Source organism: Lethenteron reissneri, chromosome 7 (genome assembly GCF_015708825.2).
Source record: "Lethenteron reissneri isolate LAM-NWPU_2019-01 chromosome 7, ASM1570882v1, whole genome shotgun sequence".
In the NCBI taxonomy this organism is placed as follows: Eukaryota; Metazoa; Chordata; class Hyperoartia; order Petromyzontiformes; family Petromyzontidae; genus Lethenteron; species Lethenteron reissneri.
The window spans coordinates 7,620,703-7,646,868 of record NC_083785.1 but is presented as its reverse complement, the minus strand read 5'-3'; the positions used below and the strand labels follow the sequence as shown (position 1 = coordinate 7,646,868).

The 26,166-nt window shown below is 49.3% G+C and overlaps 2 protein-coding genes across 3 annotated transcripts in view; both read right to left on the bottom strand.

Moving 5' to 3' along the window:
* LOC133356763 (tyrosine-protein phosphatase non-receptor type 4-like) overlaps nt 1–5,245 on the bottom strand; it is a 71,914-nt gene extending 66,669 nt beyond the window's left edge. For both annotated transcript variants that reach the window (XM_061574430.1, XM_061574446.1), the window contains exon 1: nt 4,168–5,245. The gene's annotated coding sequence lies outside the window, so the exon portion shown is untranslated. The remainder of the gene's footprint in view (nt 1–4,167) is intronic.
* Nucleotides 5,246–10,265: 5,020 nt separating this feature from the next.
* On the bottom strand, nt 10,266–25,838 carry LOC133357104 (ras-related protein M-Ras-like). Its single transcript, XM_061574887.1, has 6 exons — nt 25,464–25,838; nt 21,586–21,810; nt 14,903–15,056; nt 14,258–14,357; nt 13,531–13,610; nt 10,266–12,972 (listed from the first exon to the last, which is right to left on the bottom strand). The coding sequence occupies exons 2-6, from the start codon at nt 21,779–21,781 to the stop codon at nt 12,882–12,884; spliced, it is 621 nt and encodes a 206-aa protein (XP_061430871.1). The 5' UTR covers nt 21,782–21,810; nt 25,464–25,838; the 3' UTR covers nt 10,266–12,881.
* Between the last annotated feature and the right edge of the window lie 328 nt (nt 25,839–26,166).

The following is a 26,166-nucleotide window of genomic DNA, read 5'->3' as shown; positions in this document are numbered from 1 at the left end:
ACCCATTAGGTGTAATGGCGGGCGCGGCGTGTGTGTACAGTCGATTCTGTTGGCGGTGTAGCAGTCACTTGAAAGCAACTTTGGACGTAGATTGTTTTTAAAGGGACGTCTTAACACGCCGTGAGAAGTACGCATCAGTTCAACACGTGTAGGCTTTCGCGACTAATATTCATAATAAACGTTTTTTTGTTAGATCGCGTTATTTATAAATGTGTCGTAACCCTCCACCACCCGACACGGTCAATCAGCAAAAAAGTAGATAGGAGAGACAGCTACAGCTAGACAGGTGAGACAGCTACAGCTAGACAGGTGAGACAGCTACAGCTAGACAGGTGAGACAGCTACAGCTAGACAAGTGAGACAGCTACAGCTAGACAGGTGAGACAGCTACAGCTAGACAGGTGAGACAGCTACAGCTAGACAGGAGAGAGAGTTGCAGCTAGACAGGTGAGACAGCTACAGCTAGACAGGAGAGACAGCTACAGCTAGATAGGTGAGACAGCTACGGCTAGACAGGAGAGACAGCTACAGCTAGACAGGTGAGACAGCTACAGCTAGATAGGTGAGACAGCTACAGCTAGACAGGCGAGACAGCTACAGCTAGACAGGAGAGACAGCTACAGCTAGACAGGAGAGACAGCTACAGCTAGACAGGTGAGACAGCTACAGTTAGACAGGAGAGACAGCTACAGCTAGACAGGTGAGACAGCTACAGCTAGACAGGTGAGACAGCTACAGCTAGACAGGTGAGACAGCTACAGCTAGACAGGTGAGGCAGCTACAGCTAGACAGGTGAGGCAGCTACAGCTAGACAGGTGAGACAGCTACAGCTAGACAGGTGAGACAGCTACAGTTAGACAGGAGAGACAGCTACAGCTAGACAGGAGAGACAGCTACAGCTAGATAGGTGAGACAGCTACAGCTAGACAGGTGAGACAGCTACAGCTAGACAGGAGAGACAGCTACAGCTAGACAGGAGAGCCAGCTACAGCTAGACAGGTGAGACAGCTACAGCTAGACAGGTGAGACAGCTACAGCTAGACAGGTGAGACAGTTACAGCTAGACAGGTGAGACAGCTACAGCTAGACAGGTGAGACAGCTACAGCTAGACAGGTGAGACAGCTACAGCTAGACAGGTGAGGCAGCTACAGCTAGACAGGAGAGACAGCTACAGCTAGACAGGTGAGACAGCTACAGCTAGACAGGTGAGGCAGCTACAGCTAGACAGGTGAGACAGCTACGGCTAGACAGGTGAGACAGCTACAGCTAGACAGGTGAGACAGCTACGGCTAGACAGGTGAGACAGCTACGGCTAGACAGGTGAGACAGCTACAGCTAGACAGGTGAGACAGCTACAGCTAGACAGGTGAGACAGCTACAGCTAGACAGGTGAGACAGCTACAGCTAGACAGGTGAGACAGCTACGGCTAGACAGGTGAGACAGTTACAGCTAGACAGGTGAGACAGCTACAGCTAGACAGGTGAGACAGCTACAGCTAGACAGGTGAGACAGCTACAGCTAGACAGGTGAGACAGCTACGGCTAGACAGGTGAGACAGCTACAGCTAGACAGGTGAGACAGCTACAGCTAGACAGGAGAGACAGCTACAGCTAGACAGGTGAGACAGCTACAGCTAGACAGGTGAGACAGCTACAGCTAGACAGGTGAGACAGCTACGGCTAGACAGGAGAGACAGCTACAGCTAGACAGGTGAGACAGCTACAGTTAGACAGGTGAGACAGCTACAGCTAGACAGGTGAGACAGCTACAGTTAGACAGGAGAGACAGCTACAGCTAGACAGGAGAGACAGCTACAGCTAGACAGGTGAGACAGCTACAGCTAGACAGGTGAGGCAGCTACAGCTAGACAGGAGAGACAGCTACAGCTAGACAGGTGAGACAGCTACAGCTACACAGGAGAGACAGCTACAGCTAGACAGGTGAGACAGCTACAGCTAGACAGGTGAGGCAGCTATAGCTAGACAGGAGAGACAGCTACAGCTAGACAGGTGAGACAGCTACAGCTAGACAGGTGAGACAGCTACAGCTAGACAGGTGAGACAGCTACAGCTAGACAGGTGAGACAGCTACAGTTAGACAGGTGAGACAGCTACAGCTAGACAGGTGAGACAGCTACAGCTAGACAGGTGAGACAGCTACAGCTAGACAGGTGAGACAGCTACAGCTAGACAGGTGAGACAGCTACAGCTAGACAGGTGAGACAGCTACAGCTAGACAGGTGAGACAGCTACAGCTAGACAGGTGAGACAGCTACAGCTAGACAGGTGAGACAGCTACAGCTAGACAGGTGAGACAGCTACAGCTAGACAGGTGAGACAGCTACAGCTAGACAGGAGAGACAGCTACAGCTAGACAGGTGAGACAGCTACAGCTAGACAGGTGAGGCAGCTATAGCTAGACAGGAGAGACAGCTACAGCTAGACAGGTGAGACAGCTACAGCTAGACAGGTGAGACAGCTACAGCTAGACAGGTGAGGCAGCTACAGCTAGACAGGTGAGACAGCTACAGCTAGACAGGTGAGACAGCTACAGTTAGACAGGAGAGACAGCTACAGCTAGACAGGAGAGACAGCTACAGCTAGACAGGTGAGACAGCTACAGCTAGACAGGTGAGACAGCTACAGTTAGACAGGAGAGACAGCTACAGCTAGACAGGTGAGACAGCTACAGCTAGACAGGTGAGGCAGCTACAGCTAGACAGGAGAGACAGCTACAGCTAGACAGGTGAGACAGCTACAGCTAGACAGGTGAGGCAGCTACAGCTAGACAGGAGAGACAGCTACAGCTAGACAGGTGAGACAGCTACAGCTAGACAGGTGAGGCAGCTACAGCTAGACAGGTGAGACAGCTACAGCTAGACAGGTGAGGCAGCTACAGCTAGACAGGTGAGGGAGCTGTAGCTGGGCAGGTAAGTGGGCGAGACGAGGTTTGGCAGGTGTAGTAGACACGTTGTGGTACAACTTATCCCACAGACTCATCGGCGATGCAGGTGGCCGAGACGCGACAGGTAGGAGAACTCACGACGAGTTCGGCAGATAACAACTAACTACAAGGGTGAGGTGAGCACACACACACACAGGCGCACAGGCAGGCTGACTCGCACAAACACTCGGAGGCGGACAGGTGGACCGACACAGACACGGGTAAGGTAGACAACTTGGTTCACATACTGGTAGGTGTGCATGGCAACAGGTGTGTGCGTGGCAACAGGTGTGTGCGTGGCAACAGGTGTGTGCGTGGCAACAGGTGTGCGCGGCAACAGGTGTGCGTGGCAACAGGTGTACATGACAACAGGTGTGCATGACAACAGGTGTGTGCGTGGCAACAGGTGAAGTGCGTGGCAACAGGTGTGCGTGGCAACAGGTGCGCATGACAACAGGTGTGTGCATGTCAATAGGTGTGCATGACAACAGCTGTGCATGGCAACAGGTGTGCATGGCAACAGGTGTGCATGGCAACAGGTGTGCATGACAACAGGTGTGTGCATGGCAACAGGTGTGTGCATGGCAACAGGTGTGCATGGCAACAGGTGTGCAGCATGGCAACAGGTGTGGATGACAACAGGTGTGCATCATGACAACAGGATGTGTGCGTGCAGACTGACAACAACAACACAGGGAGACGGACGGACGTGGACACGAATAGGCAGGTACAGGTAGACCGGCACAGGTAGGCAGGTAGCAAGACAGGTAGGCAGACAGGTAGACCAGCAGGCTTACACAGACATAGGCAGGCAGGCAGACAGGTAGGAAGACAGGTAGACCGGCACAGGTAGGCAGACAGGCAGGTAGGCACAGGTAGACAAGACAGGCAGGCTAAGTAGGCTTACACAGACACAGGCAGGCAGGCACAGGTAGACTGATAGTCGCTGGTAGGTAGGCAGACTGACACACAACGAGGTAGGAGAGTCGGCTGACTGACACAGACATGAACCGTAGCTGGCACAAGTTGGTCGACAGAGTGACTGGCACAGAGAGATACGGGCAGGCACGGGTACAATTAAACAGGCACACACAGCTACTGCACGTAGTCACACGTAGGCAGACGAACAAAAAGACGAACACAGGGAGACAGATACGCCAGTCAGAGACGCACGGAGTGACTGACACATGCAAGGCACGGGGCAAGGCAGTCAACTACTCACCTCGCCGGGCTGGGCTGAGCCGATGTATTGGGCAAATCTTCTCCGGGGCTTCGTCCTCCGTGTGTCGGCCCCGCAAACTCCCTCACCGTCTCCCTGGTTGTGTACCGGGGCGGGTGTGCGACTGAGCTAATGCCCCAGTCACCACGTGCGTCCTTGACTTGAGCACGGACTTGGTGCCTAGATGGCTGACGCGCTGCACCGACTGCCTGTGTGCGTGTCTCAATCGCTGAGTGACTGACTCACCGAGTGACCGACTCACCGAGTGACTTGACTGATCTGCTCGAGTGACTGATTACCCCGACTGAGTGCTGAGTTCCTTGCTAAGTGATAGAGCACCCGGGCCGAGTGACCGAGCACCCAGCTAAGTGGCTAAGTACCCAGGTTGAGTGGCTGAGTGGCTGAGTGACTGAGTGGCTGATTGACCCTGGGTTGAGTGGCTGAGTGACTGAGTGGCTGAGTGGCCCTGGGCTGAGTGACTGAGTGGCTGAGTGACTGAGTGGCTGAGTGACTGAGTGGCTGAGTGACTGAGTAGCTGTGTGACCCTGGGCTGAGTGACTGAGTGGCTGAGTGGCTGAGTGACTGAGTGACTGAGTGGCCCTGGGCTGAGTGACTGAGTGGCTGTGTGACCCTGGGCTGAGTGGCTGAGTGACTGAGTGGCTGAGTGGCCCTGGGCTGAGTGGCTGAGTGACTGAGTGACTGAGTGGCCCTGGGTTGAGTGGCTGAGTGACTGAGTGGCTGAGTGACTGAGTGACTGAGTGGCCCTGGGCTGAGTGACTGAGTGGTTGTGTGACTGAGTGGCTGTGTGACCCTGGGCTGAGTGGCTGAGTGGCTGAGTGACTGAGTGGCTGAGTGACCCTGGGCTGAGTGGCTGAGTGACTGAGTGGCTGAGTGACCCAGGGCTGAGTGGCTGAGTGACTGAGTGGCTGTGTGACCCTGAGCTGAGTGGCTGAGTGGCTAAGTGGCTGAGTGACTGAGTACCCAGGTAGAGTGGTTAAGTCACCCCGGGCTAAGTGACTGAGTCTCGCCGGGCCGAGTGGCTGAGTCCCCTCGCCCCACAGGCGAATATGGCGAGGGGCAGGTCACGTGGGGGGCTGGGGAGAACGACGCGATGGCGAACAAAACTGTTCACGCGTAGAGCAGAGAGAGAGACAGAGGGTGGATGGTGGACAATACTGGTCACTTACACGGAGTGGATGGTGGACAATACTGGTCACTTACACAGAGTGGATGGAGACGAAGACTAATGCTAGATTTGAAGATTTCGTGACTGCAAGGATTCATACGCTTAGTTCTTTCGGTAAAGTCACGTAGGTAAAAAATTAAATTAAAATTAATAAAAAAAATAAAACAAGAAAATCACGACGTTTCGGAGGCAACACAAGTCTCCGTCATCAGGTGGGACCTTCACAGCCAGATTTGGTGCTTCATTTTTTTTTACCTACGTGACTTTACCGAAAGAACTAAGAGTATGAGACGAATACTGTTCACTTACACGGAGAGAGTGGATGGATGAGACTGTCAACTTACACTGGGAGCGTGGATGGAGTACAAGACTGGTCACTTACACAAAGTGGCTTGGAGGATGAAACTCTTCCCTTACACGGGGAGAGTGGATGGAGTACAAGACTGGTCACTCATAGGGGGTTACCTATATAATCAGAATGTATATTTCTACTGGACGAATCCGATGAGCTATGAAGCTATTTTTCAAAGATGTCCAGTAGGAGCACGGGGTAAGAACTTTACAACAACAAAAATAAAAAAAACTCGATAGTCGTGCAAAGTACAAGAAAGGTAAACAAATCACCTAAACGCGTACAAATAGTACTGGTAGGAACCTCCTGGTTACACCAACCTACAGGGGATTATTGTGTCCGTCCGTCCGTCGTGCGGGGAGGGGCTGGGTGGGGAGGGGCTGGGTGGGGAGGGGCTGGGTGGGTGGGGCTGGGTGGGGAGGGGCTGGTCACCCCGTGGTGCCCTTATAAAACGCAACGTTTAACCTACTCACGCCGGCTTGTGCCCGCCCTCACAGTCGGACATATTTGCGGAATACACCACGCCGCCGTTGACCCTGCAGGCCATTGACCGAGCAACCCGACGTTCCTACCAGCTCCGTCTGCAGGAATATGTTAGCTAAACCATCCCCATCCTACCAGGCAAAGCCCACTGAGATTATGACTTATTTTAAAGAAGCAATTTGACTACCACAAATGATAGATAGCTCAACGAAGTGGTCCATCATTTGGACTTTCACAGCCGCAAACTAATCTAAATCATCCCAATGGAATGTTTTTCAATGTGGAAGGGAAACCCGGAGAACCCGGAGAAGGAAAATCCACGCGACCACGTGGAGAGAGAGACACGCAAACTCCAAATATACAACAGGCGTCGGGGTCGAACCCACGACCTCCTGCATACCAGGCGAGGTAGTTAACATCTCCTAGCCACCGTGATGATTATGGAGAGAGAAACACCGCAAACTCCAAATATACAGCAGCAGGCATCAGGGTCGGGGTCGAACCCACGACCTCCTGCATACCAGGCGAGGTAGTTAACATCTCGTAGCCACCGTGATGATGATTATAGAGAGAGAGACACGCAAACTCCAAATATACAACAGGCGTTGGGGTCGGGGTCGAACCCACGACCTCCTGCATACCAGGCGAGGGAGTTAATATCTCCCTAGCCACCCGTGTCACATTAAATCACAAGGGGTCCGGAAACCAAAATAATAAGAGCCTTTTTTAATTAGTCACAATACCATCAGTAGTGTTATTAGTGTGTAGCTCAACATACTTCATAATCAACGTTTTGGGTTTAGATCGCGTTATTTATAAATGTGTCGTAACCCTCCACCACCCGACACGGCCAATCAGTAAAAAAGTGTCACGTTGACAAAAGACAAATAGTTCACTGCTTTAGCCCACCGGTGTGTTGAAGCGTGAAACCACAACATTTACATACTTGCTGTACACCAGTCCTTGGAGTATGCGTGTATGGACGTGTATGTTAAACTTCTTTCGCACCGTACGTAGCCAACCGATCAGCAAAATCGGAGGTACCGGGCGAAGGGCAGCAAACGAAAGCACTTTTGAAGAAGAAATTAGTTTTCAATCTCTAAAAGTGATAGGGGGACTCCCTGTGTGCATTGCAAGTGGCTGTCCAGAGTCACCAGGGGACAGGGATACATCACGCGGCAGGGTGAGAGGCAAGCCGAAGGATCAGAAGAAGACTGACCCTCTACCACCCCCTTGTGGCACGGGAGAAAGCGATGCTACAGAACTTGCTGTGGACTGTGCTGTGAACGCGGCCTCGGTAAGGTGAAAGTTAAAAGGTAAAAACAGCGAGCCTACCTTTACCCTACCTTTTATCTTACCACAATACAATCACTCTACCCTACCTTTTACCCTTTAGCACAGGGGTCGGGAACCTTTTTGACTGGGAGAGCCATAAAAGCCAAATATTTCTAAATATATTTCATTGAGAGCCATGTAGTATTTTTAACGTATAATAAATTAAATGTCTTACTTTTAATGCGACTTCTGGTGCTGCATGGTTTTGCTGATGGCCTTGTAGTAGTCTGGTTCGTACGTGGTGAGGTTGAGCTTCGTGCAGGCGTGACCCGTGAAATTTATCTTCAAAACTAATTTCTGTTTACTTTAAAATGACACAATATTATTAAGCAATATCACAAGTATTTTAAAATCAGTTCCAAACTGATTTTTTTTTATTTTTTTTTCAACTCAAAATTGACTGGGAGCCATATGCCGTCACCGGAAGAGCCATATATGGCTCGCGAGCCATAGGTTCCCGACCGCTGCTTTAGCAGGTAAGGTAAAGGGTAAAAAGTATAACCCGTAAAAACAAAGTTTTTCACTCTAAATCCTTTATATGCGTGGCGGCTAGAGTCCTCTCGTCCTCTGGCTTGAGATGGCTGCCACCTATGGGTCAGATGATTGTCTGCCAGTATTAAGCAATTGGAAATTAAATATTTAATTTGTTTTCCCTAAACAGTGTAAAATTTTGGAAAAAAAATTTCACGAACATTCATTGTCTCGCACAACGAGTCTGTGTGAAAAATGTCAGCTCGATTGGATCACGGGAAGTGGGTTAAAAAACGACTGAAAGATTTGCACGGTCGTAAGCACGCAAGCAAGCGAACTTAATATAAAGGATTTAAAAAGCAACGAGCCTACCTTTTACCCTACCTTTTAGCCTTACCCCATACATTACAGGGTAATTACTGGGGTACTACGACATGAAAAAGGGTTATAACGGTAAATGCTAGTTGGAGCGCTTTATACATATAGAATACTCTCGATTCCAATTTTACACGCTTTCTTTGAACTCACTCTGTTGTTGTTATTGTTGTGGTTGTCATTGTTGTTGTCGTATCCTCAAATCTTGTAACTCAATTTTAACCCACTTCCTAATGTGGTATCGACTGCAAACTCGGTATATGTATGTCATAATGGTGACAATACTATGTTATATCACTAAAAAAATACATATTTTTAAACGATCTTTTGTATATGTTATGTTTCGGCTTGGGTCTAATTGTCCACGCTCAACTCACGTTTTGCTGTAAGTCACCACGGGCCCCTTACGTTGTGGCAAGCTTCGGGGCCACTTCCTGGAGTCGTGGAGTTCTGCCTTTACCCTACCGGGTAATTCTTCCGAGCTACCTTTACCCAACCCTTTACCTTACCCATTGGCATGTTGACACCTTTACCCTATTACCCGGTAAAAAGGGTCATTTACATTACCTTGCCGAGGCCTAGTGTGAACATCGGTGTTACGACTGCTGTATCAGTGTTTTCATTGCAAGGCCCACTGGCTCACTGGCGGCCTCTTGTGGCCATTAGTGAGGGCCCACCGACAATACGCAACACGTGAACTCGCCCCCATCACAGAGGTCGCAAACGGGTTTTGATTCCTTACCCGTACCCGGCCGCACCAGGGTCGCAAATGGGTACCCGTACCCTACCCGATCATCATCATCATGCTGCTGCCAAACCCCCAACGGTTTCAAATGTGGGGGGCTCTCTCACATTGATGATGTCGTCCCGGCGAAAGTGGTGTCCCTTCCCCCCCCCCCCGCTCTGAAAATTAGTGACAAACACTGCGCTGGATGTCGTGAAATATTGTGCTCGCTGGATGGTGTCAAGTCGCCGTTGGTGTCTGGCATATCGTGCTGAATTGATGGTGCGGAGTTGCTGCCATCTGGTGGATTGTTGTGGTTTTGGAGGCCACGAAGAGTCTGGTGAAGAGGGGTTCTGGTCGGATAACAGTCGTGGGTCCCTCGGGATCCACACCGATCTCCAGAACCCAACAATGTGACAAAGACATCATGGGGCCTCCCTTGCCAGTAGTAAGGTTTTACTCCTTCTGGCAATAAAAGAAAGCGGTCTCTGGTATGGACCAATCCGTTTCAAAGACAATGCATATACTATCAGAACATGATTTTTTGTTTGCATGTTCACAAGTATTGTGGTTAATGCAGACATGATTCCTTGCAAAAGGTTTCCGTTTGGTGTTAACATTTTAACACCGCTGTTTTATTGCCAGAAAGGCTAAAACCTATTCTTGTGTCACAAAGGATTGCGTAAAATCACGTGTGCGTGTGTGATGCGAGACCCCACCAGTGAAATTCTAATTAATTTGGCGGACATCCGGATGGCTATCCAAACCAGCCCTGGTGCCTGTTGGTGGTTGAGGCAACGTTGCTTCAAAAGTACGAGTTCGGGAACGTGCTAGGGTGTAGTAGGTATGAGTGTGCACTGGATTTGCGTAAATTACACTTTAGTCACTGTATGTTGAACTTCTTTCGCACCGTACGTAGCCAACCATGCTCATCGGAGGTGCCGGGGGGGGGATAAACTAAAACTGCACGATCGGCGAAAGCCCTCGTGGTGTTCCATCCTCAAAATAAAGACAAAGTCACCGTGAACCCAGGTGAAATTGTCTCACGCCCCGCAAAACTCCACCAGACGTAACACGCATAAAGTGACCTGGGGCTGGCCCCCAACACTGGAAACTCTCCTTAAAGTCACGCAAGATTTAGCCTGCATCTCGGACCCAACCACAACACGAGAAGACAAATTCACCTTTCGTTTATTGTTAAAACTCCTTAGACAGCAAATGCATTTTGCCCTGCATGTAGTGATTACTGCCACAACCGACCGACTTGTGTTCAACGGTGAACAGGCTGCAGTGGTTTACAAGATCGGAGAGTGAAGAAGCTGATTGGGCCACGCAGACCCTACACACAGCAGCAGAGGTGGGACAAAGTCATTGTTATGCAAGTCCAAGTCGAGTCTGAAGTCATCAAATTCATGACTCGAGTCTGACTCGAGTCCAAGTCACATGACTCGAGTCCACACCTCAGAGGTGGGACAAAGTCATTGTTATGCAAGTCCAAGTCGAGTCTGAAGTCATCAAATTCATGACTCGAGTCTGACTCGAGTCCAAGTCACATGACTCGAGTCCACACCTCAGAGGTGGGACTAAGTCATTGTTATGCAAGTCCAAGTCGAGTCTGAAGTCATCAAATTCATGACTCGAGTCTGACTCGAGTCCAAGTCACATGACTCGAGTCCACACCTCTGCACAGCAGTCGCCCTCCTAAACGTTTACATTCAATGTAAAAGTCCTTCACTTAGCAAACGGAGAACTTTGTGAGGCACGGCTAACCTCTTTGACAAAGGGTGGCGAATAACCAAACTTTCAAATAGCTTCCTATTTTGTATTCATCTCACAGCCTTTTGCCAATCCCACTGTGCGAAGGGGCCCCCTTTCCCCACCGCCGTGTCGACCGTGGGAATTTGTTCGACCATACTTCACCGCGCAGCTCAGTGCGGGGTGAAGGAGGGGCCCAGAACCGGTTCAGATATCGCTGGCCACGGACATTCGAATAAGTTGAGAATTTTTTTCCATTTCAACTTGTAACGCACGCAGCCGCAGTAGCGGTAAGGCGACCACGTGGAGAGCAGGTGCCAACGATTGCCCAAGCTCTGCGATCCTCTATGTCAAGGTGTTATTGGCCAATTAATGAGTGGTTTACATGGGGGAAGAAACCAGAGCGCTTGGAGAAAACCCACGCACTCAAGGGGGAAACGCTCTATCCCACACGGACTTAAACCTGTGGAGTCCACATTTTTTGCTGTACCGCATTCTCCTGACAACGCCAAGGTATAGCAGCACATCGACGTCCCCCCCCACCTCTGGAGTTCGTGAGAGCCCCACCAACCCTCACGTCAAGATTAAAAGGCCACCAACGCCTGGCTAATTGGTTATGGCTAGGAATCAAACTTGGGGCATCTTTTACATTTTGATGTATTTTTAGAGACCGTTGTCAACCCACTGCTGGATGAGGCCTCCCCCACGCCATGTTGTTGGTCATTGCTTGAACGACCTCTACTTCATAATACTGGCTGGTGTGGACTGGGGTCAGATATCATTCACCATCGAATTGCCAGGAAACGAACTCTGCTTGCCAGGCTGAAAACGATATGCAATTAACCACTGCGCCAAACACTCTGCCCAAACGATGGGATTGGTGGCACGATATTGAAACACAACGGTATATACTGGACTTACAAAAAAGGCATCACATATTTAACATTCGCTCTGCCCCACCTGGTTTTGGCAAAAAAAAAAGGTTTTCCAATGTCTTGGCTAATATTGAGTCGCAAAGGGAGTTGGGGATTTCTCAACACAAACTCAATACCTTCAGTCTGAACATCACCGGTCATTCATGTGACGTTGGTGAAGCAGCTCTTTTCAGGAGGCACTGTTTAGTGTTGTTCATGTAAAAAGGACAATTCAACTACGAAACAAATTACGACACAATCACATTCTACACACGATTCTCAAAACAAACCGTTTCTCGCCACTGAGGCTTTCTCTCCATGCCCTCCCAACACGGCATCGAATAACAACACGAAAGTGCGCTGCTCGCAAAAAAATCCTTGCAATGGCTCGCAGAAAAATCATTGCAATGGTAAAAGTACAATTACTTGCCACGTTTCAAAACGATAAGTTAACGGGGGTGGGCAAATGCACGTCGCTGAGTAGCGTAGAAAGGCGCTTGAGAAGGAGGTGCGTACCCCGCAAGCCATCGCGATCTTTCGCTAGTCGCCAACCATGATTAGCACGGGCACGCCCCCCCCCCCCCCCCCCCCCGCTGCAACGAAATTAAATCTCTTCTACAAAGCCCGGTGCCTAGGCGTCCAACCCATCGACCCATGGGGCTGCACACACTGGATAGCCCACGCCACAGTCTCCCAAACCCTGCGCCACGCGTTTGCCCCCCCCACCCCCAGAACCAGACTCAACCGCCGACGCTCGTGCCGTCCACAGGTTCGTCCGCGCGTCGATTACGCCCACCACTTTCGCGTACACCCACCACGATCGCCGCAATTGCGAGCGCCCGCCAGCCCACCCGCCAGCCCGCCAGCCAGCCAGCCCGCCCGCCCTCTTTACATTTCACAAACCCCGCTGAAACAAATCCGCGCTTCGCAGCCTCATCGCGAAGACGTGGCGTACTGTAATGGGAGGGGACGGGGTTTGGTATCATGGGCGATATTGGCCTCAGTGGGGAACGGGGCAGATGGGAAATGAGTCCTGACAAGGCTGACCACAACAATGCGATTGCACACGCGTCTGTGCGTGCGTGTGCCAGATGTGTACGGGTGCACGGAGGAATGAGGGCGTCACATGAGCATGCAATGGCACTGCACGCTGGGAGTTCTCTCTCTCCGCCACTTCTCCCTCTTCTTGTTCTTCTTCTCTGGAACCTGCTCCCTGCAGAAGACAAACAAAACGATGATTCCCTCGAGCGAGTGCCAAGAGCCGAGAGGACCGACTGAGGCCGACACGGTGCGCTTGATCTCATGGGGCAACGCCGACGCCACGACCGGTAATGCGACTTGGGGGGGATTTTTTTTATTTAAAATTTGGGTAGCAGAACGTCAACCGGTAAACCGGGAGCCGTTTTCGGTGGAGCGAATGCACCGATTGGCACACGCGAACCTGCAAATCGCACGGCGGTCCAAGTCCTCGTGTGGGGCATTCACGCCTCGTTTCTAAGTGGCAAGGTAAAGGTGCAACCCTGCAACTGCTTGCTCACCGGCACCGACTGCGAGAGATTGATGCTCCAAGAGGTTAACTTGGCATACCCCTTCCATTGCTGACCAGACATCTCGGAGAAAACACTTTAACCCCCACCAATACTTCACGGAAATCAGCCAACCTTTCCGCCCTCCCATTCAGTTATCGGCAATGCACACAGAGAAAGATTTTAACAACGAGATGCATTTTAAAATGATACTTTTTACACACGATAACCGCGCCGTCGCTTACCGGATGACTCGCACGAGCTCGTGGAAGGCCTGGTCGACATTCAGCGGCGGGTCCTTGGCGCTCGTCTCGATGTACGGGATCTGCACGACAGAATTCTTACGCGTCATTTTGGAAACCCCCGAGGGTTTACGCATTTCTACTGAAGACAATAAATAGGACTGGCCTGCCACTACCCCAAGCAGAGTGCCATGATGCTGCTATGCAGGGTTAGGGCATCTGCCAAAGGTTTTTTAACTGCATCGTTCAAATTGGCTTTTGTCTGTAAAGGTACATGATTAATTGGCCGACTCCCAACATACTTACAGCTGTGAGAAAATAATGACCCAAAATGGATGCAGGGTTACGCAAACACAAGAGGTGTTGGGGTCGGGAGGTCAAATAATATATTTCGACCCTGGAATTCAGGAATACCCCGAATTTACGTCTCCCCCTTTTATGTAATTTAGCAAATACGTCGTCACTTAATTAACACCGCTACCCGATTTGCGTTGCCTCAACCCACACCTACGTCGCTGCCAGCGTCATCACCGTCCGTCCCTCCCTCCTTGTTTTCCGTCACCTCTCGGCCTTCGCCTCCACCTGCCTACCCCTGTGAACATTGCTTCGATTGACGTCGTCACGTACTTTCAGGAAACGCATCCCTGACGGAAACCGGGGTATTACTGCGTATCCAATGAACAAAATAATGTATTATCTTGTGCCGGGGCGTTACGACCGCTGTCCTCACGTTGTACTTGGCCGCCATGTCGCGACCCTGCTCGGAGGAGATCTTGCGAAGATGCAGCAGGTCCACCTTGTTAGCCACCAGCACCATGGGGAACGAGTCCCTGCGGGGGGCGGGGGGGTGGAGGGGGAAGAGGACAGGGTTATTTTCACCTACGTGACTTTACCGAAAGAATCAAAGAGTATGTCTTTTGTCAACGCGACACATTTTTTTACTGATTGGCCGTGTCGGGTGGTGTAGGTTTGCGACACATTTATAAATAACGCAATCTAACCCAAAAAAACTTTATGTATGGTAGGCTTGATGTCTGCGACGTGTAAATGCCCTCCGATCCACACGATCCTCTTTCCGTCTCTCTATGTAATTCCAAGCGTGCAAGCAGCCCCCTACGCTTGTTGCGGAGGTTCAAATCACGCAGGACTCAATCGGGATCACACACACGGCAACGTCGACGCCCACCACCCCTGCTGTAAAACTAGCGACTACTTCTGTGAAAAAAAAAAAATCGCACCTTTCTCTGTGATAACCTCACACTGTAAGAATACGCGGGGATACCTACACGTAGTACTAAACCATCGCTGTTATCGACAGATCACGAAGATCTATCGATAACAGCGACGGGGGCTGCCCCCACGCCGACACACTCACTTGTCCTTGACGCGCAGGATGAGCTGGTGGAACTTGTCGATGTGCTCGAAGCTGGTGCGGTCAGTGACCGAGTAGACGATGAGGAAGCCGTCGCCCGTGCGCATGTACTGCTCGCGCATGGCGCTGAACTCCTCCTGTCCGGCTGTGTCCAGCACTGCAGTGGGCACAAAGACACAGATCCCCCCACGTACATAGCCTGTAACAGACTGTTGGGGCAAGGGCCGTTAGCGAGTAGCACCTACGAAGGCTGGCAAGGTACACGAAGGGGGTGGGTGGTTAATACCATGCCCGGCCGCCTTCGTCCAATGTTCATACGCTGTACAGGGTATGCATTTAAGGCCGAGTCGACCTAGGGGAGGCCCAGAACCGGCTAAAATAATTCGCCACCATTATTGGTTTCCAAGTTTTTTTTTTATTGGTCTCCACGTAAGCAAGTGGGAAGGTTATCCATAGGGCAATTTCCAAATAGCAACACACCTTTTACACAAATGTTTTGTTCACATTGGATGATTTTTAACGAGCGTTATCATAACCCCGCGTTACACAAAGCTAATGCATTAACTCTTTCAATCAGAGTTAGAAAGCCTAAAAAGAGACACGGGTTCCCTGTGTGCAGCCTTTACCAGACTATTGGGCAGAGATCGCAATCGGGTACCCGATACCCGTACCCTACCCGATACCCGGCTACCCGTACCCGGCCGGGTACGGGTACCCGTTTGCTACCCTGGTGCGGCCGGGTACGGGTAGGCCGTGAGTCACTGGTGAGTAACCGTTTGTCACTCATTTCCCAACGTCTTGTCTCTTCTCACAATTCAAGTTCCTAGAATCAACCCACCCGTGCCTGCAACATGGCTTCATCCCAGAGGTCGCAATCGGGTACCCGTACCCTATACCCGGAAGGGTACGGGTAGCCGGGTATCGGGTAGGGTACGGGTACCCGATTGCGACCCTGGTGCGGACGGGTATGGGTACGGAATCAAAACCCGTTTGCGACCTCTGCTATGGGGAGACAAGTGCTCTTAGCGAGAAACTATTAACGACCAGTGTGGTAACGTATGGTGAAATAACCCCCACGACCCCACATGGCATTGGACGTCACTCATTCAGCAGTTCAACGACAAGAGTGCTATAACACATGGACACGAAAGCCCATTGACATGTATGTTTGTTGAACTTTTTTTCGCACCTTACGTACCCCAACCGCGCTAACTGCAGGTGCGGAAAAGTACAACAAACAACGCAAAAAGCAGTTCTAAAGAAATTAGTTTTCAATCTCGAGGATTGAAAAGTGCACAGCTCCAGTGGCTTCCTAATAGATGAAGAAAAGAGCGTTCCAGACGGCCGAAGAAGCGCATCTGAAAGCGCCCGATGCGGTGACCAACTTTGACGCAACAGCAAAGGGATACCCGGTGTACCAACGCAAATGTGAATCGGCCAGCGCAGGCCTAAAGAACGGCTGACGATGAAGGCAGAGGATGAAGGCCGAGGATGAAGGCCGATGACGCAGTGTCGACGCGGTGTCGACGCAGCCTTCGCATAGCGCCTTGCCCAAGACGGCAATGATTTGCCAAATCAGGACTAATAGAAACGACCTCGCAACCCTGGAGAAGCCATTAAGGGGCGACCACACCCAGCGGATCCGACATCCGCGGGCGAGAACGCCCGCTTAATAAAGCGGGCGTCTGACCCCGCGCGGCTACTCCATTAGGGCTTTTGTTCCACATTTTATTATTTATATTCCCTTGGCACACATCAAGCAACAGGGCTAATGGCGCCGTCAATTTCGTTGTCGTTGAGAATGGTGCAACTAAAAAAACATAACAACCACAAAAGAGATCTTATCGTGCAGATGCGTATCTAGGTCGTGCGTTCTCTGCAAGTTCCCGATCTGTCCGATACAAGCATATGGCTTTCATAATGAGACGTAAACAGACTTATAAAAATGACAGCTGCGTGCGTGTGACGAGCACGTGGCTCCGAGGTCAGAGTTGCCGAGCCGACACCACCGAGATCCTCGGTTCGAATCCAGCCACACGTCGACCTGCGATTAAAGTGCCTTCAAGGTCACCAATGACGAAACGCCGGCTCAAATTCCCCCCCTCCCCCCCACGGGTTCCCGAGAACCGTGGTCTCTGGCCCAGTGGGGAGGGGGGGTCAACGTCCGTCGATGTAAACGCCGCGTCGCTCGCAGCGCGGCGCATTTTATCGCGGGTGGGAGGTCGCCGGCGATAAGAGCGGCGGGGGTGGTGGCGGTGGCAGTTGTAAATATTTGGTCTGCGTGCACTTGAGGACAATATAGAAAGGTGGCACAGCACACACTCGGAAAGCGCAGGCTATTGTTGTTTCACAGCATACGTAGAGACCGGTTTAAAATCGTGCCGCAAGGTCACAGCTCCTCCAAGAAATGGAGTGCCATCCCCACAAGATCGACGCCGCTTCAAGAAAAAAAAAATGGACCTGCCGTGAAATGAAGGCGCCTGAATAATCAGCAATAACGGCTGCGCCGAAGAAGGCATTAATTATATTTTAATGAGCTACCCCGACCACGCCAAGACGGCTCGACATGCAACAGAAGTGCGTGCGGATTTAAGACGCCACAAAGTTGGCACCGCTCTCCACGGAGACACGTTAACGTCGAAACGCACACACGCACGCACCACATCCCTCTGGAAGATCGTCGGTCACCGTGGGTGTCACGGTGGTGGCGCAGAGTTTCAACGCGCCGCACTATGGACTCGCCGACCTGGCCTTCGCTGCACCATCTGAACAGGTCCCTGGGGGTACGCCCTTTAATCAACCGGTACCAAATCAACGTGGCGAAGTGTGGCCAAAACAACTCCCGTGACAAACACCTGCGCAGAGAGGCCGTCGTCCAGCAGTTGATTGATGAAGGGTTGTGGCCCGTGTTTACGCAAACTGCACCTTTGTCAATACACCAGTGATTAAGAGGTAACGGTAAAGGGAGCGCTTTTGCATCGCACGAGCAAAAGTGGAAACATTATTGGTGGCTTGTGACTGGACGGGAGGGTTAAAGCCTGGATTCCAGCCCAGGACTGAAGCAGCGAGCTCGCAGCTACCCAGCCACCTCCAAAAACATCGGTCAAATTGCTTGCAGCCGATAAATATTAAGAGCGCACTTTGCTTAGAATCGACGTTCGTAAGTAAACAAGTAAACCCGTAAAAACAAAGTTTTTCACTATAAATCCTTTATATGCGTGGCGGCTAGAGTCCTCTCGTCCTCTGGCTTGAGATGGCTGCCACCTATGGGTCAGATGATTGTCTGCCACCATTAAGCAATTGGTAATTAAATATTTAATTTGTTTTCCCTAAACAGTGTAAAATTTTGCATTTTTTTTTCACGAAAATTAATTGTCACACACAACGAGTCTGTGTGGAAAATGTCAGCTCGATTGGATCACGGGAAGTGGGTTAAAAAACGAGCGAAAGATTTGCACGGTCCTAAGCAAGCAAGCGAACTTAATATAAAGGATTTAAAAATATATTCGCCTGTGGAGGACGCGGGGATCGATCCCGCGACCTTTGGCATGGGAAGCGAGGGCGCTACCAACTGCGCTACTCCGCCACGGCCTGTGGAGGGGTTACGCTCTGGGCTCTTATACTATGACGTTCAGCCAAAGCCATGAATGCGTTCTATTTGAATATATGTAAAATAATTTTTTTTTCCCTAAAAAGTGTACAATTTTGGGAATTTTTTTTCACAAACAATAATTGTCTGGCACAACGAGTCTGTGTGGAAAGTGTCAGCTCGATTGGATCACGGGAAGTGGGTTAAAAAACGACCGAAAGATTTGCACGGTCCTAAGCAAGCAAGCAAGCACGCGAACTTAATATAAAGGATTTAAAAATAAAAGCCCTGCAGAGATTTACGCAGTTGCTCTGTAAATCTCACCGTTGATGTGCTTTCCTGTTTCAGTGCGCACCTGAAAAATCTTACGGCGCTTGGGGCAAAACGTCGGACACCAATGCGGAACAACACAGGCCAAAACAAAAACACATCCGACGGCTATTTGTGAAAGCATGATAATGAAAGCTGAAACCGGTATCGTTTCATCGCGACCTTGGTGGCTTTGAGTATTTTATTTATCTACCATTTACCAAGCCGGAGATTCTCGTAAAAAAAAAAGGCGACCCCCAGGGCGACGGCCAATACCAATACCCACCATATGTCACCAAGTGACGGTGACGTCACCACGGTGCCTGTGCCGGACGCATTTTGAGGCCACGTGAAGTGTTGAAGGCTAGCCGACCAAACGCGGAGGTTGTGCGCGCGCGCCGATGGCGGGCGATCGGGTGAGAGCAGCGGAAAAAGTGTTTTGCGTGGGCAGTGGAGCCAGAGGCCACCAAAACAACTCTTACAGTGCGAACACTGATACGCTACGAAGCGCTCGAATACGCCATGACGTGGATTTACGCAATCTCCGAGTGCGACAGTCTCAAACCTGCTGCACGGAAACGGTGGGCGTAGTATTTTTTTTAGACGGTCATACATTTCGATTTAAAGCTTTCGTGACTGCAGGGATTCATCTTCTTGGTTCTTTCAGTAAAATCACGTAGAAGGGAAGTAATAAAATAATAAAAATAAAACATAATAAAATAATTTTCAACGGCCGTGCCGCGAGATGGAATCGAACCGGTGACCGTGGATTGCGAGTCTAGTGTGCAGTGGCCAACCACATTACACACCACAAGTGGCAGCTGCCTTCCGTCTTTCAGTGGAAAACAAAAAGAAAAAGAGGTCAACGCTTTGCTTTTATTGCGCCGGGCAGTTGCTATACGTGCGGGAAACCGATCGCCAGTTTGTTTCAAGCGGTTCCAGGGAACGCAATTAATAACAATCCCAAGTTGCAACGGAAATGAAGAGCGGGGGAGAGAACAGAGGAGGATGGAAGATGATAGAAGCCGAGGCCGCACCGTTGAGGCGGAGCGCCTACCAAGAGGTCATTGCAATGCGTGCATCACGGGCAGCGCAATTGATTTGCAATCAATCAATGTTTACGTATTTACTCAACGCGCACGCACGAAAAAATGTACGATCAAGAGCTGGGGCTAGCTGCAATATTATTCAAACCTGAACACGTGCCAGGAGCTTTTGTTTGCGCAGTCATTTGCCGACCACACCGAGGCAATAAACTAACCGCGCTTGACAACATAATGTGATCCTGGACCAGTGCCCAGCATTCAAAAACCAAAAACCTCTGCAAGTGCTGGACGGTCGCCATTGGCACAGGCTCAGCTTTTAACTCCCCGAGTGACCCACGGCCCATCTCACCTACGCTGCACTCCACGAGCAGAGAGTAGAGCAGCAACAGCACCACAGCGAGGAACGCCCCCCCCCCTACCCCTGCTTATCCAGGCAAGCCTCATCGAGTTATTTTAGCCAGGCAAGCCTCATCGAGTTCTCTTAGCCAGGCAAGCCTCACGGAGTTCTTTTAGCCAGGCAAGCCTCACAGATTTCTTTTAGCCAGGCAAGCCTCACCAAGACTCTTTTTGGATGGTCATGCACTGGGATGTTTGGCCAATTTTAAACGAGTTGGGGTTTTTTATTTTTTTATTTTCACGAGTGCCACTATAATGGCTGGACTGGAGCCCCTGCTGATTGTGACGTTTCGGGGGTCATGATTCAATTCGAGGATTGATCCATTGTCTTCAACTGTGGTGGACATTTGTGCCTTTGGATCACGCGAACCTGTTTTATTTTATATATATATAAGTAAAACAGGTGTACGAATTGAAAAATAATATAATGATCTAATCTGTCTGGGTGTGATTATATATATGTATCGTGAGCTATAAAAAATTATGTTAAACAGATCAATTGATTTATTCATTTACATTTTTACAAGGCGCAGCAGACCAAACGGAGAGCTTCAGGGCGCAGTACAGAAAAAAACAATTTAATTTAATCCAAAATATTAGAGGAAATGAGAATGTTTTAGTTTATTCTTAATTGGGAGAGAGTCTCAGGTGCAGGTTCTTCACACAGAGCGTTAAAAACCGAGGGCCAAGAACCGAAACAGCCCAAGCTCCGAAGCGTTTTTTTTCCCCATCGTTAGATCTGCATCGTAAATTGGTCGTACTCTGTTAAATCGTAGCGACAACGACTGGGGTGCCACAGTGCCTTGCTTCATAAGTGAATCAATTAATATCGCAAAGCATACATTGAATCCAGTACGTTAAGAACCATTTTTCGAATCACTCACGTCGTACGCAAGTGGGTTCACGCAACGCCTTCTGCTACTGCAGACTTTTCCATGAACCTAAACCCTTTTTTTATGTACTCCTGACTCAAACCGCAACACCAAATCGCGACGATTCACCGAATTTCCGGGAGGTGACGAATCTTTACACCTCCCTGCTGTTAGCTCAACTGTTGGGAAGCTCACCAGCTGCATATTTAAAGTAATAAAGCATACTCTACCATCAACTAATGCTGCCTTAGAAAGATAAATAGTAGTCGTGTTGCCGGCAACTGCTCGGATATTTTTTGTCCATTATATACTGGTCGATATATTTACGCGACACCTGCAGACACTAGCAGCCTCAATGTTAGTACATTCCCAAATCGAACCACAATCCACGAATTCTGTCAATTCACCCAAACGCCGGGGAGGGGTTCAAATGACGTCACCCGGCAGGAGGAGCGAGCGAGCGGTCGGTCATACCGTCAAGGATGGCCCACTGGCCGTCGATCTCCGTGTGCTTGAGGTACGAGTCCTCGATGGTCGGGTCGTAGTCGGCCACGAAGATCTTCTGAAAGAACTGGATGGTGAGGGCGCTCTTGCCCACGCCGCCGTCGCCCACCACCACCAGCTTGTACGTGGGGAGGTTCTCGTTGGGCACCGAGCCCGCCGCCATCATTGCTGGGAGCGGCGCCGCTGTGCGCTATCCTGCGGTGAAGCGCAGGGGGAGAAGATGGTTAAGAAAAGTAAAGTCCGGTGGGGTGGCTCAGAGGTCAGGGTGGTGAACTGGCGGCATTGAGATTCTGGGTTCCAATAACCGTTTCTGCCACCTGCGATTAAAAGCGTATTCTCAAGTGGAGCGAGTTGGTCTCAGCCCGAGATCACCAGTGATTGCACAAAAATCCACATCAAACATTTATATTTGGACCTGCACTTCATTTGCCTAAATTACAGCTCTGAGAATTCAAAATATCGGGTTGACAAACATTACTCTCTCTAGTAGGGTGAATGGGAAAGTACCGTTTGGACAAACGGTCATTTTGAAGGTATTCTCTTCCATAGGTCACTCCCAAACACAAAGGATCGCACTTGCTGAGTGAGAGATAAGAATGGCTACTTCATCTCATAACACGACACCGATAGATCAGGATAAAGACGACATCTGCTAGATCCTAGAATTGTCGCAAAGTCGACCCGCTGACACCCCCTTAAGGTTTGCCTTTTTTTACATTTCACATGTTCTCCAACCTCTGGGTGCCATGCCAATTGCCTTGTCTTGGTAACCAGCTTACCTCCATGCAAAACATGTGCCCACCACATTACAACCTCTTTTACTAATTGTTCTTTTATTAACTTTCAAGTTGTTTAGCCTATCCTTCGATCTTGTGCAGCCCTTTTTCAATCCACTGCCGGATGCGGGCCTCCCAACACTGTGCGGGTCACGGGGATTATTTTGACCGTACTTCACCGTGCTGGTCTGTGCGGGTTGGTGATGGCGGGGTGCGTGGGTGAGAGAGCGATGCATTTTGGTCCAGTGTCCTCTGCTGCCCCCCACATAGCTCCCGCAGCCTATAGCAACAACTTTCGATTTAAAGTTTTCGTGACTGCAGGGATTCATCTTCTTGGTTCTTTCGGCAAAGTCACGTAGAAGGGAGATAATAAAATAATAAAACATAATAAAATAATACAATTCTCACGACGTTTCGGCCACAACACAAGCAGCAGTCCTCAGCGTCTTTCCGACAGACCTGTTCTTCACCTGAGGACGGCTGCTTGAGTTTGAGTCCGAAACGTCGTGAGAATTGCATTTTATTATATTATATTTTTATTATTTTATTATCTCCCTTCTACGTGACTTTACCGAAAGAACCAAGAAGATATAGCAGCAACCTTTAAGATTTTCTAAATTAACTCATTTGTTTAGAACCGCTTTTGTGTTTAATTTGTAGTCCCCCCCCCACCTCCAATTAGCACGGTTGGCTACGTACGGCGCAAAAGAAGTTCAAGATACATACAACCTGTTGTGCACGTTAGTCACCCATCAAAGCAACTATCCACATCCAACGCCGTTTAGTGTTGATAGGTGATGAGTTTTGGGCTCATTGCAGGTGATGTTATCAGAGGCTCATTACAGCAATGCAGGGTTAAAATATAGAGCTTCGAAATGCAACATCGTAAGTGGTGGGAAACAGGTCGTGAGAGAGAGAGAAAGGCCGAAACACCCTAGGAACCAAAGGGTCACTACTGACGATGCGCTCCCCAAATTTCACCAGGCTCACTGTTCATGAACTCTTGGAAGTGCTTGCACAAAGGATAGTAACATCTCATCCTGTGTTCTTTGGAATCAGGAGACGAGAGGGATTTTAAGAATGATGGACACAACACAAGATGGAGATAATGAATCATCGGTGTAAGGAGATGTCGATTGATGTCGCTCCAAGTGTTGGGAGCTCCTTCGGCTCCTTGCTGCAGCGCTTGGAGCGAAACGTCGGACACGAAGATGGTCTTGTAGACAGCAAATTACTTTAAATGTTTTAAAATGAAACGTGATCATATTCCAAACGCATCCAAATTCGACACATTGTATTTCCGGAATATTATACGGGTAAATATAGTCAAGTGTGTATACAATCAGTTCAATATGTAGGTCACCTATTTTCATAGTATAGCTTCTAACGCATTTCATCATGCGCATTTTACCTTACAGAACAGGTCCCCTTTATAAAGAAATCAAAAATGAACTTGGTATCGGTGCCTAAAACAACTAAAATTTACACATCTATTTCCAATATAAATCAGTGTAAATACCGTACTGTACATTTTTCATTTCAGATGTTTTATGCAAACTGCCCCTTTGGCCCATTAGACGCACGACCTCAATATGCAAATACTGTAACTGTTAAGCCTTGTATATTTATATTGATGATGGTGATGAAGTTAACCCGTTTGGGAAATGACTTGAAAAAAATACTTTTAAAAAACTACCTGCAGGTCTCCCATGGACCAATCCTCGTTAAAGCAACTGGCTATCGGATCGATAGAGGAGCAAACGTCGCACGGTAACTTCATTGTGAGTATTTTAACCTTTAAAGATGTATTAATACTATTCATACTGTCACTGTGAGTTTAACACGTAGTAGGATTTCGCGACAAATATGATATCCATAGTAGAGGTTTTTGGGTTAAGATCGCGTCAATATAAATGCGTCGTTAAACCGGCCACAACCCTGGCTGTCCCGCCTGATGATGTTGGTTGTAATTACAGGTGAAACGTCACTGTAGTCGAATTGTAAATGTTTGTAGTGGGGGTGTTTACTCTCCGACACACTGGTGTTGCTGTACCAGTAACGAATTGGCACCTTTTGTTTACGCCACAAACCCTGACTGGTAATCGGCTGTGTCGGGTGGTGGTGGCGGGTTTAACGACACATTTTTGATAGTTATGCTATCTAACCCAAAACACCTCTAGAGTGGACTTGACGATGATGATGATGATGCTGCTTGTGAGAAAGATGATGAACACACCTCGTAAACGATGACGACATTCACTTTTGTGTCTTACCAACCCCGCCTCCCAAAAAGAGCGTCGTCTTCGAACACAATGGGCTCAGAGAGATCATGCCGATTGTGAGTATCAACGTGCACACGAACATTATTTTACCTTACTCCACTTAACACACACACACACTGCTTGCCTGTCCCACCTCGCTGTGCGTTGCACTACGCACAATGCTGCGATGGTAGTTGCATTAAAACCACGTCTTTGTATAGCTATGCTCCTACCTCTATGCTCTCCCCAATTGATCCAACCCGCACGGACCAGCGTGGTGAAGTATGGTCAAACCACCCCACGACCCGTACGGGATGGGGTGGCCCTCATCCAGCAGTGATCCGACAAAGCCACACTGTAGGTGCACGTACTGTACACGAAAGAGAAGATCACGGCCCTCAGTGGCGTTGCTGTTTACGGGCGGTGTACATTTGTCCGTCCACACGATTTACACTTAAATAAACACGACTTATTATAGGTTTAAAAAGAGGCTTTTATTAAACGCGGTCACAGTTAAGCCCCGCTCACTACATTATTCATGTTTAGCAACAAGTGGGTGGGTGGGTGACTAAATCTAGACGAATCCTCTATAGGTTTATCGTGAGTAAACAATGTATCGGCTAGGCAGTTGAATTAACAAATACACCACAATAACAACAACACCACCGCCGCCACCAGTAACCATAACAATAATAATAAATAGTAATTAATCACAGCCGTCATCGTCAACAAACAAACCTTGACCGCACTCGGGCGCGACCGCGGACCGCCACCCGCCGCGGCCTATTAATTCTCGCCGTGTATCCCTCACCTCTCCCGGTAGTGGCTTCTAGGCGAGGCCGGTGAATACGCCGAGGTATGAAAATTCTCGGTTGGAAGAAATCTAAAACGGAGGCTGGCTCCGAGGTTCTGCTTCACTCCACCGGAGCGCTCGATAAGTCTCCTCTCCAAATACGAAGACTATCTTTATTCGAGCAAACGAGTTCAGTAGCGAATAGAGCACGGGCCACTCAACACCCTTTATAAAGGCGAGCCGGCGCAGCTAAAAATAGCCTTAACCTTAGGGGGGGAGGCGTTGCTCAATAATACCTTATGTCATCAAAATATTGCTTCGGGTCAATAACTATTATTAATTAATATTTGTAAACAATATTATCGCACGCAGAATTACGTAAATATTGGACGTATCCATGGTTTTAGCTTGTGAAATTCGCTTTGCCTGATTGTTTCCCCCCCCCCTCCCTTGCGCGTGTGCCATAAATGGTTTGCTCCAAAGGTAAGCGCCACATTAAATGGACCGAGGGAATTACTAAATGCCGCGCTCTGATTGGTGGATAGCTGCTGTGACGTCACCGGTATTCTTACCTTACCGCTGACGTCATTGCGTCGTTGTTTAAATGTCACCAAATCGCGTGGAGCGAATGGGGCGATGAATTAATTGGGGAATGACGAATGAATATTCATATTCTTAGGTTTTTTCGGTAAAGTCACGTAGGTAAAAACATCAAAATTAA

What these genes read in the sequence shown, in the direction of transcription:
- LOC133357104 (XM_061574887.1), bottom strand. Translation starts at nt 21,781, where the DNA reads ATGATGGCGGCGGGCTCGGTGCCCAACGAGAACCTCCCCACGTACAAG. An exon ending in CCAGTGGGCCATCCTTGACG is followed by an intron (nt 15,057 to 21,585) that starts GTATGACCGACC and finishes TGCCCACTGCAG; the next exon opens with TGCTGGACACAGCCGGACAG. An exon ending in ACATGGCGGCCAAGTACAAC is followed by an intron (nt 13,611 to 14,257) that starts GTGAGGACAGCG and finishes TCTGTCGTGCAG; the next exon opens with ATCCCGTACATCGAGACGAG.